At 39.1% G+C, this 15,833-nt stretch overlaps 1 protein-coding gene across 3 annotated transcripts in view; it reads left to right on the top strand.

Moving 5' to 3' along the window:
• The first annotated feature begins 241 nt into the window (after nucleotides 1-241).
• The window catches only part of N4BP2L1 (NEDD4 binding protein 2 like 1), a 37,387-nt gene continuing 21,795 nt past the window's right edge, over nucleotides 242-15,833 (top strand). For 2 of the 3 annotated variants that reach the window (XM_056328697.1, XM_056328699.1), the window contains exons 1-4: nucleotides 242-7,071; nucleotides 9,456-9,541; nucleotides 10,262-10,304; nucleotides 11,285-11,477. In XM_056328697.1, coding sequence (XP_056184672.1) covers nucleotides 5,367-7,071; nucleotides 9,456-9,541; nucleotides 10,262-10,304; nucleotides 11,285-11,445 — 1,995 coding nt within the window. In that variant the 5' untranslated portion in view covers nucleotides 242-5,366 and the 3' untranslated portion in view covers nucleotides 11,446-11,477. Of the gene's footprint in view, nucleotides 7,072-9,455; nucleotides 9,542-10,261; nucleotides 10,305-11,284; nucleotides 11,478-15,833 lie in introns of those variants that run through there. The other variant, XM_056328700.1, reaches the window with a different exon arrangement.

Raw genomic sequence — 15,833 nt, 5'->3', positions numbered from 1 at the left:
TAAATGTTTGATACTAGGCACAAGTATATTCAGTTTGTATGTACATATATATCAATCAGTATATTCAGTTGTCTTTTTCTGTCATAAGACATTTATGACTTAAATGAACCAAGCAGGACAAAAATCAGTCAGATCACCCCACCTGAAGCTTCTTGTGGAGTGAATGGACTGTCATTTGAAACTGAATTGCTCTTACTAGCACCTCAGGAACTTAGATTTTTTTGTGTATTGGTTGTTTGGTTTTTTTATTTGTTGTTTGGTTTTTCACTTTGAAAAGTGGTTGCACTTTCCATGTATTTGATTAAATGAACACCTTCTAAAGGCATGCTTAGATCAAACCAATTATACGGTATTCTCTGTGTGCTCTCTAGATCAAGGTCTCTTGTATCTGGTCTATAACAGGACAGCAGTCTGGCTGATCATTGCACAGAACTATGTGTACATCAGTCCTGTAGAAGTGGTAAAGATTGGAGTAGTTCTTTAAGCATTGTGCTAAGTTAGCATATTTTATGAAGACGAGTATTTAAATCTCACCACCACTGGCAATGCTGTTGAGAGACAAAAGAATAATAAATACTGGTCACTTCAGATTAAATCCAATTAGTAGGATCTTACTGGTTTGGGGTGGGGAGAAATGTGTAAACATTTCTTATGAATCAGTTATGGTGAATTTCCTTAAGATGGACTGTGAGTCAACCTGACATGTTGCTGCTGAAAGTAGTCACGTTGCTCCCACGAGCCACTTCCCTTTGTCTTAGCTATACACTCGTTTTACTTCTTGCTTTGGTAAGTTAAATCAGCCCAACAACAAAGGACATACTCACTTCCTTTTGATGCTGGCTTAGGCAGGTAACTCCACCACAAGGAGGGTGGTAGAGCCAGCAAAAGACAGGCAGTGGAAGTGACACCTGGAACGAAGGAAGAAAGGCTGACAAAAGCTGTTTCTTCAGCTGCAATAAATCACAAAGTTGGATACTCAGCTTTCTGATGGGATTCACCTTTCAGGAAGCCTAATAATGCTGACAAGTTATTTTGCATGTATTTTTTCCAGTTCCTTGGTCACTTAATACCAATATCTGATTTGGTTTTGAGGAACTGGATCTTTACCACTCAATTCGGTATTACAGGCAAGATAGGTGACAAAAAGGCTGGTACCATGACTTTTTCTGAGATTCCAAAATTGCAACTTTGTTTCTGTTTGTTGCTGAAGTAAAGTCAAGTCAGAAGGAATTCAACAGTGCACTGGGACTTACCAGGTGAAGAAGGTGAGGTGTATCCCAGTAAATATCATTTTATGTAAGCAGCTCTTGTAGAATTTTGATGTTGAAAACCTACTGCAGATACTTTGGAGATTAATGATAACATAAGTTTCAGAAAAGGTATGTACCTCATTGCTAAATGTCATATAGAATTGCTTTATAAATTTATCACTTCCTCTATATTGCTGGTGTATTAGGAAAAATTTCTTCACCAAAAGGGTTGTCAAGCACTGGAACAGGCTGCCCAAGGAAGTGGTTGAGTCACCACCCCTGGAGGTATTTAAAAGACTTTAGTTGTGGTGCTTGGGGACATGGTTCAGTGGTGGTCTTGGCAGTGCTGGGTTAACGGTTGGACTTGATGACCTGGAAGGTCTTTTCCGACCTAAATGATTCTATGATTCTATTCTGTATTTCATTACACCAATGACTGCAGGCGTTTTTTGATGTCAAGCAGACATCAGCTGAGATGTATGCTAGAGCTGAAGTTTGTACAACTGCAAATAACTAACTCTTTTCTAGTTTTGCCATTTTCCAGAAAAATGTGACTAACTTTAGATTATTTGCTTTGTATGTTCTGCCTCAGTGATCATGAAAATGCATTTGTTTATCCAGAAAAGTGTGTCATCTGAGCACTGTCTCTCAGTCAAGCTGGGCAGTGCTGTTTTGAGCAGTAGGTTACAACCTTTCAGTCTACATGTAACAGAGATATGGCAAAAAGCTTTTAATATTGTCTAAACGGTAGGCTGAGAAATTTCAAAGTGGTGTTACAGAAAGGGAATTCCTATTTCAACAAATACTATTACATTTTTTTCTGGTCTGTTTATTACTAACCATTTTTTTAAAAATGCATACTATGTAGTAAAATTTAAATATTGTCCAAAACAGCACCTTTTTGGTTTTACCTTTTGCATGTGTTGTATGTGTTTAAAAACAACTTGCTAGCAAATGCCCCTGTAAAGAAGACAAGTCTATCTCCATGCTGGTTCTCGAATTTTCTCAATGTTTGTGTGCCATATGGTTTTACAATAAGGAAAACTCCTCAAAAGGCATGTAGGTGGATTAAAAGAGGAGGAACTAAGATAAAACTAGTCAAAACTAGTAAACGATTTGTTTCATTAAATGCAAAAACCTTAACATGGTACTGGGTATACCCCAAGCAGGAAGTGTTTAGGTATGCCATCAGAGTGCATTAGAGTGTTTCTTTGGGATAGTATTTTCTTAGAATCAGTCGGAAAACAGAAGTTGCCTGGAAAAGTGAAGAGTAAGAAATTCTGTTATTCTGCATTTAGTAGTTCACCAGTTTCCTTTTTGCTTTAGTCCTTTTTTTAGAAGCTCCAAACCTTTAGAGAACTGATTTTGCTGAACTGCTAGAAAACCTCCATGTTTCCAAAGCATAGATACGACATGGTTGTTGTACTTATTATGAACTATTGAGTGTCACTATGGAAGGTCATATCCAGGTATGCTATATCATCAACCTGGACCAACATTTGTATTCATTATTATTTTGACGTGCAATAATAGCTGTTAGCTTCTCTTGCTCATCCAGGTGGTGGTTCTTCCATTATTTGGTGGATGCATTTCTCCTGTTCTCACATTCTAAAGTGAATCCTGTCCAGTGTGGTTGTCCTTCCTTATTCAGGATTAATGATGGGGGGAGGAAATAAATGTGATGACCTCTGAGTTTTCCTCACCCCCCACCCCCCGCTTATATCTGCTGAGTTCCACAGTACTTTTTGGTGTGGCATCCTATCCTAAGAAAGTTTCTATCAACATTGTCCTGAAAGTGTTGACAGATGTGCCAGGAGTTAGACACCTGAAACATGCTTGAATCGGTATGGGAGATGTTCATTTCCATCAGCAGCAGCACAAATTCCCACTGGGGAGACATGAGTGGTAAGCAAGAGTGTAACTACAGTAATACCAAGACTGGAGAAGTTCATTAGTTGTCTGTGCTGGTGTTGACATTCCAATTTGACTGTCATTTCTGCAGAGTTATTATGGCAGCACAAGGGCCTTTAGGTACAATACTAAGTTCTTCTTGGAATTGTTGCACGAGTCTGATGTTTTATTCCCCACTCCATTAAAAACAATTAAAAATGGGCCGTTATTTTCTATTTAACTGGTAAGGGGTTTTATGCTTCTGAAACTTCAGATAATTTCCAAAACCACTTTCAAGTCATGAATTTTCATCACCGAACAAGAAAGTTAATCTCAGGATTTAAGACATAATCTGTAATCAGTGTATCATTTCTGCAAATCTGGGTTATATGTAAGTAATCTCTCCAACTGCTGTTGCAGATGCTTCACTTTGATATCACTTAATTCAATAGAAAAATAAGATCTATTAAATCCTAAACCTTTGGTATCCCATGTCTCTTTTTGGGGGAGAAAGGCATGTTGCTGAGTAAGGAATGTGTTGTGATCAGAATTCGGCATGGAATTTGTCTTTGCTAACTTCAAGCATCTGCAGTATAGAGAACTGCACTTACATCGTAGGGCACTGTATTGAAAATAGGCTGGTTTGGAAAAAGAGAGGTCAGTTTTCATTACTCAGAGGAAAGCACCATGTGGACGTAAATGCCAACAGTTGAAGGAGATCCAGTTTCTTAGTAGGATGTCTTATCTGGATGCCGTTATAGGGCAATAAAATTTGTGTGCTTTCCACCAAGATCTTTTCAGGGATCTGTAGTGCTTGTTGCAGCGATATCAAGGCATCGAGACTTTGGAATCCGGTTCCAGTCAAGTGACTTTGTGGCTACGCTGAGGCCGAGAAGGCTGCTGATGTGCTTCACAGAGGATTAGGAGGGTTTGCTTTGCAGAGTTCAAAATGATTAAAGGGGAAGGATAGGTTTCTGTAGGCGACCTTTAGGTCCCAGTGACTGGCTTTCCCTCTGCACACACAGTCACCCCTTCTTGTAATTTTTTTTCTCTCTTAAAAATTTCAGAATACAACACTTAAAACCAGCTTATGTTACATATAAATGCCCAGAAACTAACTGATTTTACTCTATAGTTCTTCTAGCTGCTGATTTGTTTCCTTTAGTATGTTGTGTGAAGTACCATCTTGAACAAAGGGTTACAGAAAAGTGAAGAATTACAGAAAGGCGCAGATCTTTGATACAAAGATTTGTCAGTCAAACTTAGCTTTGAAAATCTCATCTCTCTCTGAAGAGGTGCGTAGGGAAAAGTTACGTTTCTGGACAAGGATTTTCTTACATATGTTCATTTCAGGGTTGGCTGGCTGACAGGCTGACATCAAGATTTCAGAGAAGTCACTGTTAGGGCTGATACCTGTTAAATTCAATGAGAAGTGCAGACCAAAAAAAATCAGACATTCTGAAAAGAGCTACAGAATTAGTTGTAAATAACTGCCTACAACTGTGTTATTTTTTCTGTGATGTATTATTTTGTTGCTGATAAAATATGAAATATTTTTTCCAAATACGTACCCATCCATGCTAATATACTGACCAGTAAATATCAAGAGTTGCTGTAGTCACTGTATCTTTACATTATTCAGATTTTTGGTTAGTATGTTTTGAATTTGAGTCCAGATTATTTAAGTATATTCCATTTAATCTTTATGGATGAAATTTTCTTACTGCATCCTCCACTTAGTACCTTCCTGCTCAGCATGACATTTAATGAAATTTCAGAATAGCAGTAGCTCTTTAGTATCTATTACTGAAACATCATTTAGAGAGACATCCAGAAACATGTTGTTTGGTCTTGCATTGATTTGTGATACATTTTGTAAAACTATGTTAATGAGATGACAACTATATTTATTTAAATTGGTTTAAAGTGTTCAAGATTGTTCTGAATTGCAAGGTGTAAATTTGTTTAATCGATAGAAGGTTTTATTTGAGATTTTATCTATTTTAAAAAGCAGGTGATCTGTATTTGATCATCATATTAACATGAAGTACCTATTCTTCAAATTGAATGCCACAAATACATTGTTACTGAAATACTTTTACATTTAACTATTTTTTTTCACATAGGGAGACGATTTTTAAGAATTCTGAGCACCTGTTGACAAAAGCAAAGCAGAAGAAAAAGCGAAAAAGAAACAAAAAAGTGAAAGGTAATCACACAGAAAGTATGAAGAAAATGTTAGAGGGAGCAGCTCATCCCCCAGTTCCAGATGACCAGGACATACCAGAAAGTGCAGAGGATGATTCAGAAGAAAACAGCAAATCATTGTGCACATTCAGAAAAGGTCCAGAGGATCCAGTAACAGTTTGTGAAGAGCAGCCTGACGGTGGTGATGATAGCCTAAAACAAGCTGCAGTGGGTTCAAGAGAAAGGTTTCCCATCACTGTGTCTGAGGTCTCAACAATGTTGAACAGTGCATTGAGAAATGAACTGCCTGTAGAAAGTGACAGTTCACTTCTAATAGATATAAACCCTTCTCCTACTGAAAACCTAACCAAATATGCATTAGATGATGAGGAAACAAATCCAAGGCACAAAGAAAATCTTTGCAGAAGCAGTTTCCTAAAAATAAGCAGTGATAAAAATTCCATCCAGGAAACAGAAGGCATCTCTGAGGATTGTAACGCGCCACTGTTAAGCACAGAAAACAAATTTGGATCCTATCAGAGTACGTTGGAACCTGACATGGAAGCTAAACTGTTAAGTTTAAATGGTGAAGAAAAAGAAATCTCTCAGCCTTGCAATTCAAACGTACGTGATAACATGCCTGATAATAACACAGGGGACAAAGGTGCATTAAAAGCAGAAGAGAATAGCTCTAATGCCTGGGGTTTTTTTTCAGTTAATTTACTTACTGAAGAATTGCAGTTGGGCTTTGATAACCAAGTTTCTCTTTCTTCTTCGTCTGAGGATAAATTTGTAGGTGAACAAAAACCCCCAAAAATGAGGAAACCTAAACAGACTCATACGAACTGTTCAACACAGCTAAACTGCTCTCAGTCAAATGAAGGATTGGTAAAGGAAAACCATCATGTAACGGTAACTGAAGAGGCTGGCAATGTAATAAGCAACGGTCTGTTGGCAACTCCAGCTGGTGAAGTGCACTTTGATTCCCTTGTGGAAACCAGGGCCACCTTCATGCAGCGTTCAAGTGAAGTAAATGTTCCAAGAATTGATGCTGCACCAATTATATCAAAGAGGAAAAAATACAGAAGAATTGTCAACTTGGCACCGAAGTTTAATCTACCAAGACAGATTGCTGGTAGTACAGAGGAAGGGAAGGAAGTTTCGATAAAAGATGATGTTCCCCAAAAAAGTCTTTTGGAAGTGGGGCAAAAAAGCTTTCTAAGCAAGAACCATGGAGAGGAATGTGAACAGGCCCATGCTCTGCAGGAATATTCTGCACCTTACAGTGGCACCGAGGCAACCTATTCCCTACTCACCCTGGATACAGATGCTCTGTTACATGATATTTCTTACATTCATTCAGAACAATCTTCTACACCAAAATATTCCTGCAGGGTTTCTGTAGTTTCCAGGATGAAGGAGGAGCAAGCTAGAACTCTTAAGCAACAACAGGTGGTTGATAAAAAAGAGGGCGAGAGTGAACAGTGTTCTTCAGAGGTTACAAATAGCCAACCAGATATTGTGTCTTCTGTTAAAGTTTTTTCTGAATATCCAGAAGTTTCTAGTATATTGGCAAGCTGCAGTGAAAGCGTGCGTGAAGCAGATGACCCTGAGCCAGCAGAGGCCTCACAACTTGAAGATAATCAAGATGAGAATATGAGATGTAGTTTTCTGGGACTTCCCTTATCGTTAGGATTTGCTTTTCAACTTGTGCAGCTCTTTGGTTCTCCAGGTCTTCCACTGGGTAATACTCTTCTTACTACTCCTACATAAAAGAAAAAAAAAAAAACACCCACCCACCCAACCCAAACCCCCAAAAACCCACAACCTCACACACACCCACAAACAAGCAAAACCCAAAACACTCCTCCCAAACAAAAAAAACCTTATGATTAAATACTCATTTGTATTGCAGGTACCAATTAATCAAATATTAATGCTATTGAAAGGAATCACTGCTGCTTTGGTGATTATTTTATTTATTACCTAAACATTTTTTCAGTCTGTCAAATGTGCCATTTGGTTTTGCCACGGTCATTTTGGTTACAAAACCTTAGCTAACTTTAAATCCAAAGCATAGAGCTCTTGTTGATGTTTTAATACATCCTACTGAGTAAGACTTTACTGCGTTGATTACAAAACTGAATGAAAACATGGTATAAAATGTATGCTTTTATACAAAGGTTGCATGTTTGTTTTTATATTCCACTTGGTTAATATAGTAGCATTCCTTTTTCTTTATTTAGTAGTTTTCATACACTCTTATGTGGCTTAGGTACCGTTGAAAATCTTTCCCAAAATCTTATTTAACTTGAAATTGATTATCAGACTTACAGGGATGCATTTTCTGATAGTGAATACCTTCTTTTTAATCATGCATGATTAGAAAGTGTTGCAGCGTTGTATACTTGCCTTCCAGAGGGCCAATTGTCATATTTTTGTGCTTTCAGTTTAATCCTTTCAAGTTAGCAGTTAGAAGTATGGCAGTCGGTCCTGAAAGGAGTTGTGTGTGGCAACCCTGATTTCCAGATTTACTGCAGGCTGATGTAACCTAATGGAGCTGCAGCCAGCAGCAGCAACAACAGACATTTGTTTGGAAGTCACCCTAGGACATGGTGCTGTGTATGCACCTGCTGAAAGAGCCATGTTCCCTGTGCATAAAGTTCTGCAAATTCTTTGGTCCAAATTTAATCGGTGGCAAAACAGTAACTTTGATTTGGCCAACAAATAGGATTAAGAAACACAGGCTGGTTTTTCATCACGTAGACCTTTACACCTGTTTGTTTCAGTAGAATTTAAGGTTAAGCATGTATTTTCATATGAAAAGGTTAAGATGACAGCTGAGGAGCAGCTTATGTCTGTTTAGCTGCCCAAACTGACCTCAGGATTCTTTTCTTTTATTACAAAAGTTGATGGCAATGTCAGAACAGTGATGCAGACCACTGGCAGCATTACGTGGCTTGGTCCCCAAAGGACCTGCAGTGCGCTATCTAAGTCTGGCACCACACAGCAAAGAACTTACCATAAAGAGCTGAAACAGGGCAGGGAAGTACTGCTGGTGTCCTCAGCTATTACATATAAAATGTTTTTCTCCTCCAAACGTGGTGAGTCTTCATATCTGTGATCTTAAATTTAATCGTCTTAGAAGGAGTTGGTCATGACTTGAAAACTGGGATCTTCCAGGGTAAAAGAAAAAGCAGGCGTTCAGAAACAGTTAATGAACCAAATGCCATTTTTCTCTGATTCAGTAACAGGTGAACTTCTTTGGTGTTTACATGAGTTTCCTTTGGAAATAACCTTTAAGAAATATAAAGCCACCTGAATACCTCCCTGAAGCGCTGACAGCTTGTGATTGCTGTTTGTTTGGTGGGGTTTTTTTCCCATCAAAATTATGCCTGCTGGCCACATTCTCATTTGACTATAATTTTCCTACAATTTAAAAATTCTTACGCTTTTTTGTGGCCTGTTATGTACTGATAGACTACTATTTATTCATGTACATATTTGAGCTGTAGTATTTTACAACACTGGCAATTGCAGAAATTATTTTGGAGGGGAATTTTTTCGTAAATAAACATCTTTGGTTATTTATAAATGGAAGGTTTAGTTGACTGACTAGCCTGTATGATTCTCATGCAAGTGTAGAATGTATTTTAGACTGGTTTCCTACAAAGAATCGCTTCAGCTTCTTAAAGGGTGTTAGAGTTAAAACATTATGGAAGTAATTTCTTTAGTGATATTGCACAGATTCCTATAATTAAACATTTTAAAATTTAAAGATTGTTACTTAAGTTGCATTTTCTTTAATTTGTGGGCTGAAAGCTTTCTGGTTTTCTCATTCGTGCCTAGTTTCGGGGGAGTATGTGTGGAAATGAAAGTATTGTAGAAAAGCCTTTGCCTAAAAAAAGAAACAAACCCCAAATCTCCTTCCCCATCCTCCCCTCCTGTGCGCTGTCCCTAGATTCTAGAAATGTAAATTCTGACTTTGCTGCTGGCTCACTTAAATAGCTGCTTTTTAAAAAGTACATATATATATATAAAAAGTGTGCAAAAATTGTAATTCAGTGATATATTTTGGCTATGGAGAGATCTTGAACACTCAACTGCAAAAAATATTTTCTTCTGCAGAATCCTTGTTGCCAGATGATTATATAGTTCCTCTTGACTGGAAAGTTTCAAAGATGATCTATTTACTGTGGAAGACCTCTGTGGAGGTATGAATTTTAGGGGATTTTGGAAGGCTTTCCAATATTCCAGGTATAAAGAGGAATTCTTCAGTTCATAAGCAAAATTATGTTCTTTGCTAGTAAATTTGCTTTGTTTTTTCATGCCCACAACGAGGAGACAGATTTTTTTATGCACTCTTCTGAATATTTCCAGAATCGGCTCGAGGCCATGGTAGGGTTCAGGTTTTGAAAGTTCAGCTTCAGAAATGTGTATGAAGTAGTTGAAGGAGAATAAAACCCAAACCCTTTCCTTGATACTTGTGTCCTGACCTGGCCTATGTGCATTAAGTACAACCTACCGTCATCCAGTTGTTTTCCTTAAAGTTTTCTCCCATCGAATCTCATCCTCCACTATACCTGTAGTGTATATATAGTGTATAGTTCATAGCTACTTCTACAAAGAGTTGCAGCAGAGAAGTCATTCTCAGTGACTGACAACAAATGAATTCTCCTTGTCTAGTTAGAAAGTGTTAACTTACAAATTACTTCCCCCCCCACTGTTGCTGTTACTTTGTGAAGGTTTGTTTTTATTTAAGGAGCACTTTAATAATAATAAACACAAGCAGTGTCTGGTAGTGGAAATGAGGAAAATCCTGTAAATACAAGGAAATAATAATTATAAAATAGAGCATAGACCTTGTTCTTTCCCAAAATAATAAAATCTCTTCTCACCTGTTCTTTTATCTGAACTATTATTATCTGTTTTAGGAAAAACAGAAAGCAAATCTATCACAGGATGGAAATGCCTTGGGTAGGTGTGTTCTGTGAATCAAAACCTGTATCTAATACTTCTTGTTCAGAAGAGAAAATAGTTAATGCTGAAGTGTGTCAAAGGTTTTCAGCACAAATGAGTGGTAACACTCTCCTTTGTGCAAAAGCACTAGGATGCGATAAATTAATTTGTGCCTCCGTTGATTTTGTACATAGTGTGGCAGAACTATGGTTGCTGTGAGTCATCACTTCACATTTCCTGATGCAAGTGCTGAAATTCCTTGCCTTTTAAAGTTTCCCATATGAGATTAATCCAATACTTAGCTGACGTTTACCCATTCCAGATCAGAAGGTTGTTTAACATAAAGTCTTTAGACTTTATTTCTCTGGAAGGTTGAGCATCTTCAACTTAATTAAACTTAATGATCACTAAAAATTGCCAGCATAACAATAGGTCACACAGTTGAGCAGCAAGAGATGTCAGGGCCCATGGGAAGCTCTGGACTTCTGCGTGCATTAATTCCTGCAGTGTGGAGGTTATGGGATGAGGTTGCTGGTTGTCTTTTTCCATTATTTCCATGTTAGTGTAGTATAATTTCACAAGTTCCATAAGATGAGATTAAAAATGGACAATAGTAGCTCCCTGGAAGCTGATAGAATTTGCTGTAAAATAGGAGAGGAGTTTCTCTATTTTAAAAACACAGAAAAGGACACTCTTGGAGAGCTGAGAGGAAGCACAAGAGCAAGACTACACACACGTGCATGTGCTTGCATGCATGCTCGCTCTCTCTCTCTCTCTCTCTCTCTCTCTCTCCACCCCCCCCCCTCCCTCCCTGTCAGAGACAAACCTGAAAGATATAGTTTATTTTGGAGGCCATTTAGGAGGCAAAATCAAGAGTATTCTGATGAAATGAAAGCTTGCTTTAGAAATACTCTATCCTCACATACTTTAAGTGACAGACTACGTAAGGTAATTGCAGGTGTCTTTGGCTACAGTTTGTAATTTGTTTGTTGTTTTAGATTATATTATTAGTCTTGAAGATCTAAATAAAAATCACCAAGAGAATCAAGACTCTTCGGAAACACTTCCAGAAGTGGAGCTGTTTCAAGGGGTGACAGAGGAGAACATCCTGACCCATGCTAGCACTGACAGTCTGGATGATGTGTTTCATCGGTTGTGACTGACCATCTTAAATTCTGCATGAAGGAAAAGGTAATCAATCACGCTTGTGTGGTTTTTTCTGGTATTGTATTTCACCAAACATCTAAAGAACATTGTTTGTTATAATTTTTAAGGTGCATTTAGTATCACCCAATGTATTTGTTCTTTTTCTTCAGGTTAGGATTGCAGGTGGTTTTGATTTTGGTTGTTTTGGGGTTTTTTTAAGCCTGACTGCAGAAAAGAGAAGGCAGTATTTTGTTATTAAAGACATATGAATATTATTTTTTTCTTCAAAATCTAAAACCTGCCTGGTAAAGTGAAAGCAATGGTCTAGAATGCCTCATAGTTGGACTTTGTTCCCAGTTTGATTACTGTGGCGATCTGTTGTGAGTCATATCATCTCGGTACTATTTTCCTCATCTTTTCAGCATGAAGAGCAATGCTGACTCCATTAAAGGTCTAATTATGAGGAGCACAGTATGAGCAATAATACAGTATTTCACCAAGTTATGAAAAAGTGGCAGTTCTGCTTTTCAGTAGAGAATCAGCAGCAGGAGGTTACAATAGGACTCCATATACTGAAGTGTTAATCTTTCATAAATACTTTCATTTGGTATGACAAAGTGTGCTAGTGAGTATTAGAAACCATGGTACCGTGTTCGTGCTTGTCTAGTGAATTTTTAAACCCTTTGGTAACTTTGCAAAGTTTCTATGGTTCGTTTATGAGAGATATTCTAGGCAGATTGTCGTAAGAAGGAAAGAATTTTGGATCCAGCTGTAAAATGCTAGTTTAACTTCTGTATCATTTTCCATTAGTTGTTCTTTCCAAAGTGGAAAATGGATTAATCTGTAGTTTTAAAACAAGTAAACTGAGGTATATGGAAAAAGAATAATTTGCACCATGAGCAGATTGAGCTAGAAAAAAATATCCAGATCCTAAGGCTTAAATTATTCCCATCCAGATGGCACAAGTTTACTGGTATATAGTCCGTGTGGGGTCTGTGTCACCCGGTGTCCTGTGCCTGACCTGAGTGTAAGTCAATGGCTGGAGGAGGAGTCAAAGGGCTGGGCAAGTGCTGTGTTGGGAGAGTTACAAAAATAGATGACTTTTTAGAAGGTTTCTTAATTTTCACAGTGGAAGATCATGACAGAACTAAAGTAATTGGATCGTTTGGGCTGGAATCGAAACATCTTGAATGGAGGTTGATTTGATTATGTGCATTTTTATATTATTGATGACAAAAATGAATTGCAGGTCATTTGCTGATTAACGTGTAGGAAGATGAAGGGAATCTCTTTGAACCATGTAGTACAGACAGCACTGATCTTGCACAGATCTGTCAGCACAGATTATTAATAACATCAAGAAGATCTGGTAGCAGTACGGTCCTTTTACATAATCAAATACTAAAATATTTGATAAGTAATTAAAAAAAAAATTCACCAAATACTTAGTCCTATGTTGGCCAAAATTTTTTATAAGTTATTTATTTTTAGTATTGTAAATCTGAACAATCCACAGGCAAGAGTTTTGCTTATGATACTGACTAGCTGTCTCAGAGTGGATTGGTACCCTAATCTACTACGCAGAAATGTTCAGGTTTATTGATGAAAGTGTTGTTATGCTAAAGAAACAAAGTTGGAGAGCTGCATTGCTTCCCTGAAAGAAATTGCAATTAACCTGGAAATTGACTTGCGTGTGTGCTTCAAGAAAGGAAAGACATATGCTGGCAGAGTATCCTGCCTTATTGTCCATACCTTTACTTGGTTGCTGTATCCAACAAGCTGTTTTTTTCTATTAATTTGGCCCCTTTTTCTGTCTGCCATGCTACTCCCAAAGCTGTTTCAATCTTCCTCTCCTGCTTGTGAGCACAGCTGAAGTGATCCGCTGCCCTGTGCGATTGTGAGCCAGCCACTGACTGCTGGTCTGAAACCAAACATTGTTAAACCCGTTTGTGTGATGCTGCAGTCTGATGTTCTGCTGCGCTGGGTTATATTAGCTCTAAAGAACACAGAATTAAAGCAATGAGTACTTTGCTGTGAAAGAAGACGCCCAGTCAGTGTGTGGGTTAAAAAAAAAAAAAAAAAAAATCATTAAAAAAGGCAGTGCGTGCTCTGTGCAGAAGGACTTGGTCACGAACATCTAGGCTGAGGTGGTGTGGTTAAGTCAAAGGTCCCTGCTGGCAGGTGAAGCGTGTGTGATGGTTGATTGCCCTGGTCCAGGCCGCATGGTCCCATCCTCCTTGCAGCAGCTTTGGTGCTCAGCAAAGCCTTTGACTTGACAAGGCTTAGCTGGTTGGGGCTTTGTATTGGGAGGAAGAGGGAAGTTAGTCAGGGTTTTGTGGGGTTCTTGTTGGGGTTGTGTTTTGTTTGTTGGGGTTTTTTTAGTTGATCATCTGAAACGAGTCAGGGAAAGTCCTGCTGGCTGTTGGAGGAAGAGGGTGGGACACCAGAGGCTGGATCTGTTTAGGCTGCTCTGGAGCTGTGGTCTGCTGCCCCGGGCAGCTGGTGTGACAGCTCATGGCTGCCAAAAGTGGGAAGTGCTCAGCCTCCCAGCCCTGCGCCAGTTACCCGCTCTGGCGACATTAAGGCTGTAATTTAACTCACTGACCCCACAGGAAGCAAACAACAGGATAGTTTTCTGCTGGGCTGGCAAATCTAAATAAGCATGTGTAAGGTCCGAGTGGGTGCCAAAGCTGGGTCCAGGGAGCAGACGGGACTGGGCTGCTGCAGGCACGAGGGCGAGGACGCACAGAGCTTCCTGCTGGGGTGGCAGTCAGCTCTGATACCAGGGACCATGTATTGTGCAACCATACCTTCAGACTAAAGGCTGCTCTTAAGCTCATACAAATGTTAGGATGTTAAAGAAATATACAGAAAGAAGTATGTAAAAAGTAAAAAGCATCCCTTAGGGGTTTCAATTGATTTGTGCTCGCTGTCAGGCACAGGATATACTGGGTGATGCAGACCCCTGGCCAGACCCATGTGGGTATTGCAGCAGTTCTCTGAGGTCTGCATGTGTAAGGGCTGTAAAAAGCAGGGGAGTTTTTCTGGTTGATGGTGCCCCTGGTTTTGAGAGGTAACGTTATCTTTCCTCACCACAAACTCATTCTCTCCTGGTTGCTGACTAAAGCAGACTTGCCAAGAGTGATGTCCCGGAGTGGCTGTAAAACTGCTCAAGAGAACAACTATAAATGTTGAAATGGATTTGATTTCATCAAATGTCAGGGGAAAAAAAAAAGTCAGAAAACAGAGGCATTCCTACCACAAGCTTTTAAAATCATAGAAAAATAAATGGAGAGCTATAGGATCATTTCAGTCCCTTGAGATTGGAAAGTAAACTAAGCCTTACTGGCCAAGTGCAACAGTCTGTTAGCCAGATGATCATGCTTCTGTATTCATGTTGAGTAAGGGTGTTTTTATTCAAATGGGAGAGTGAACAGTAGTGGTGTTCCTCTGTGAAACCACGCGGTTAATCTCAAGTTGTGAGAGCTCCTTATTGCAGCCTTGGCAGCACATCAGTATTTGTTCTGGAGATTAAGCAAGAGACCCTGGTTTAAAAAGAAAGCTGAGATCGGTGAAAAGGGCATTATTTTGGTGCCTGGAAATTCTTTGTAGACCAGGACTCCCGAGTGCCAGATGCTATACAAATGCAGAACAAGACAACAAAACCCGATGTCAGTTTAAGCATTTATCTGCAGGACTACTGCAAAACAAAAGCTGGCATGTTTCTTTGTGAAGCACAGCAGTTGGTAACTCCCTGCAGGAAGACTTCCTCCATGACAGCCTGGTAGGGTCATGGTTTTGATGAGACAAATCTCTTGGTGACGTGTGTTACCACTCCGTCTGTCCCTGGCTGCGCTATTCCTGTCACTTCCCTTTGCTGGACGCAATGCTTCCGCAGCCAGAGTGTGAGGCAATTCAGCTCTGTCGTCTAGTATGTGAAGATATCCAAAAAGTTTTCAGTCTGGACCATTGAGCTGAAACAAATTGGCCTAGAGCCACGTGATCAGCAGGACGCAGGTAAAGGAGCAGGAACATACAGCTGGAACAGGCAGGACCACCTTCTGGCTAGCGTGAAAAAAATAATCTAAGAGCTACAAAGCTGACTAAAGCAATCTTCCAGTATTGCCACAGAAAATATCATCCCATGGCCAAACCTCCTCCAGTTGCTGCTTCGACATGACAATAATAAAAAAGTGTTTTCTCTATCTTTTGACTACTAACTTTAAACAAAATGAAGTGTGAAAAAGTGCACAGAATTATGACCAGAAACACTCACCTGCCTTTTACAGTGCTTACCAGGAAAACCTGGCCTAAAATTTACTTAAGCAGAGTATAATTACCAGGGGGAGTAAGAGCTGCCCAGAACAGTGTTTCTGGAGCTCTCAGAAAAGGGTAACCGTC

Source organism: Falco biarmicus, chromosome 2, assembly GCF_023638135.1.
Source record: "Falco biarmicus isolate bFalBia1 chromosome 2, bFalBia1.pri, whole genome shotgun sequence".
Taxonomy (NCBI): Eukaryota; Metazoa; Chordata; class Aves; order Falconiformes; family Falconidae; genus Falco; species Falco biarmicus.
Note: the sequence above shows the minus strand (reverse complement) of the source record. Positions and strands in the feature narration are given on the sequence as shown.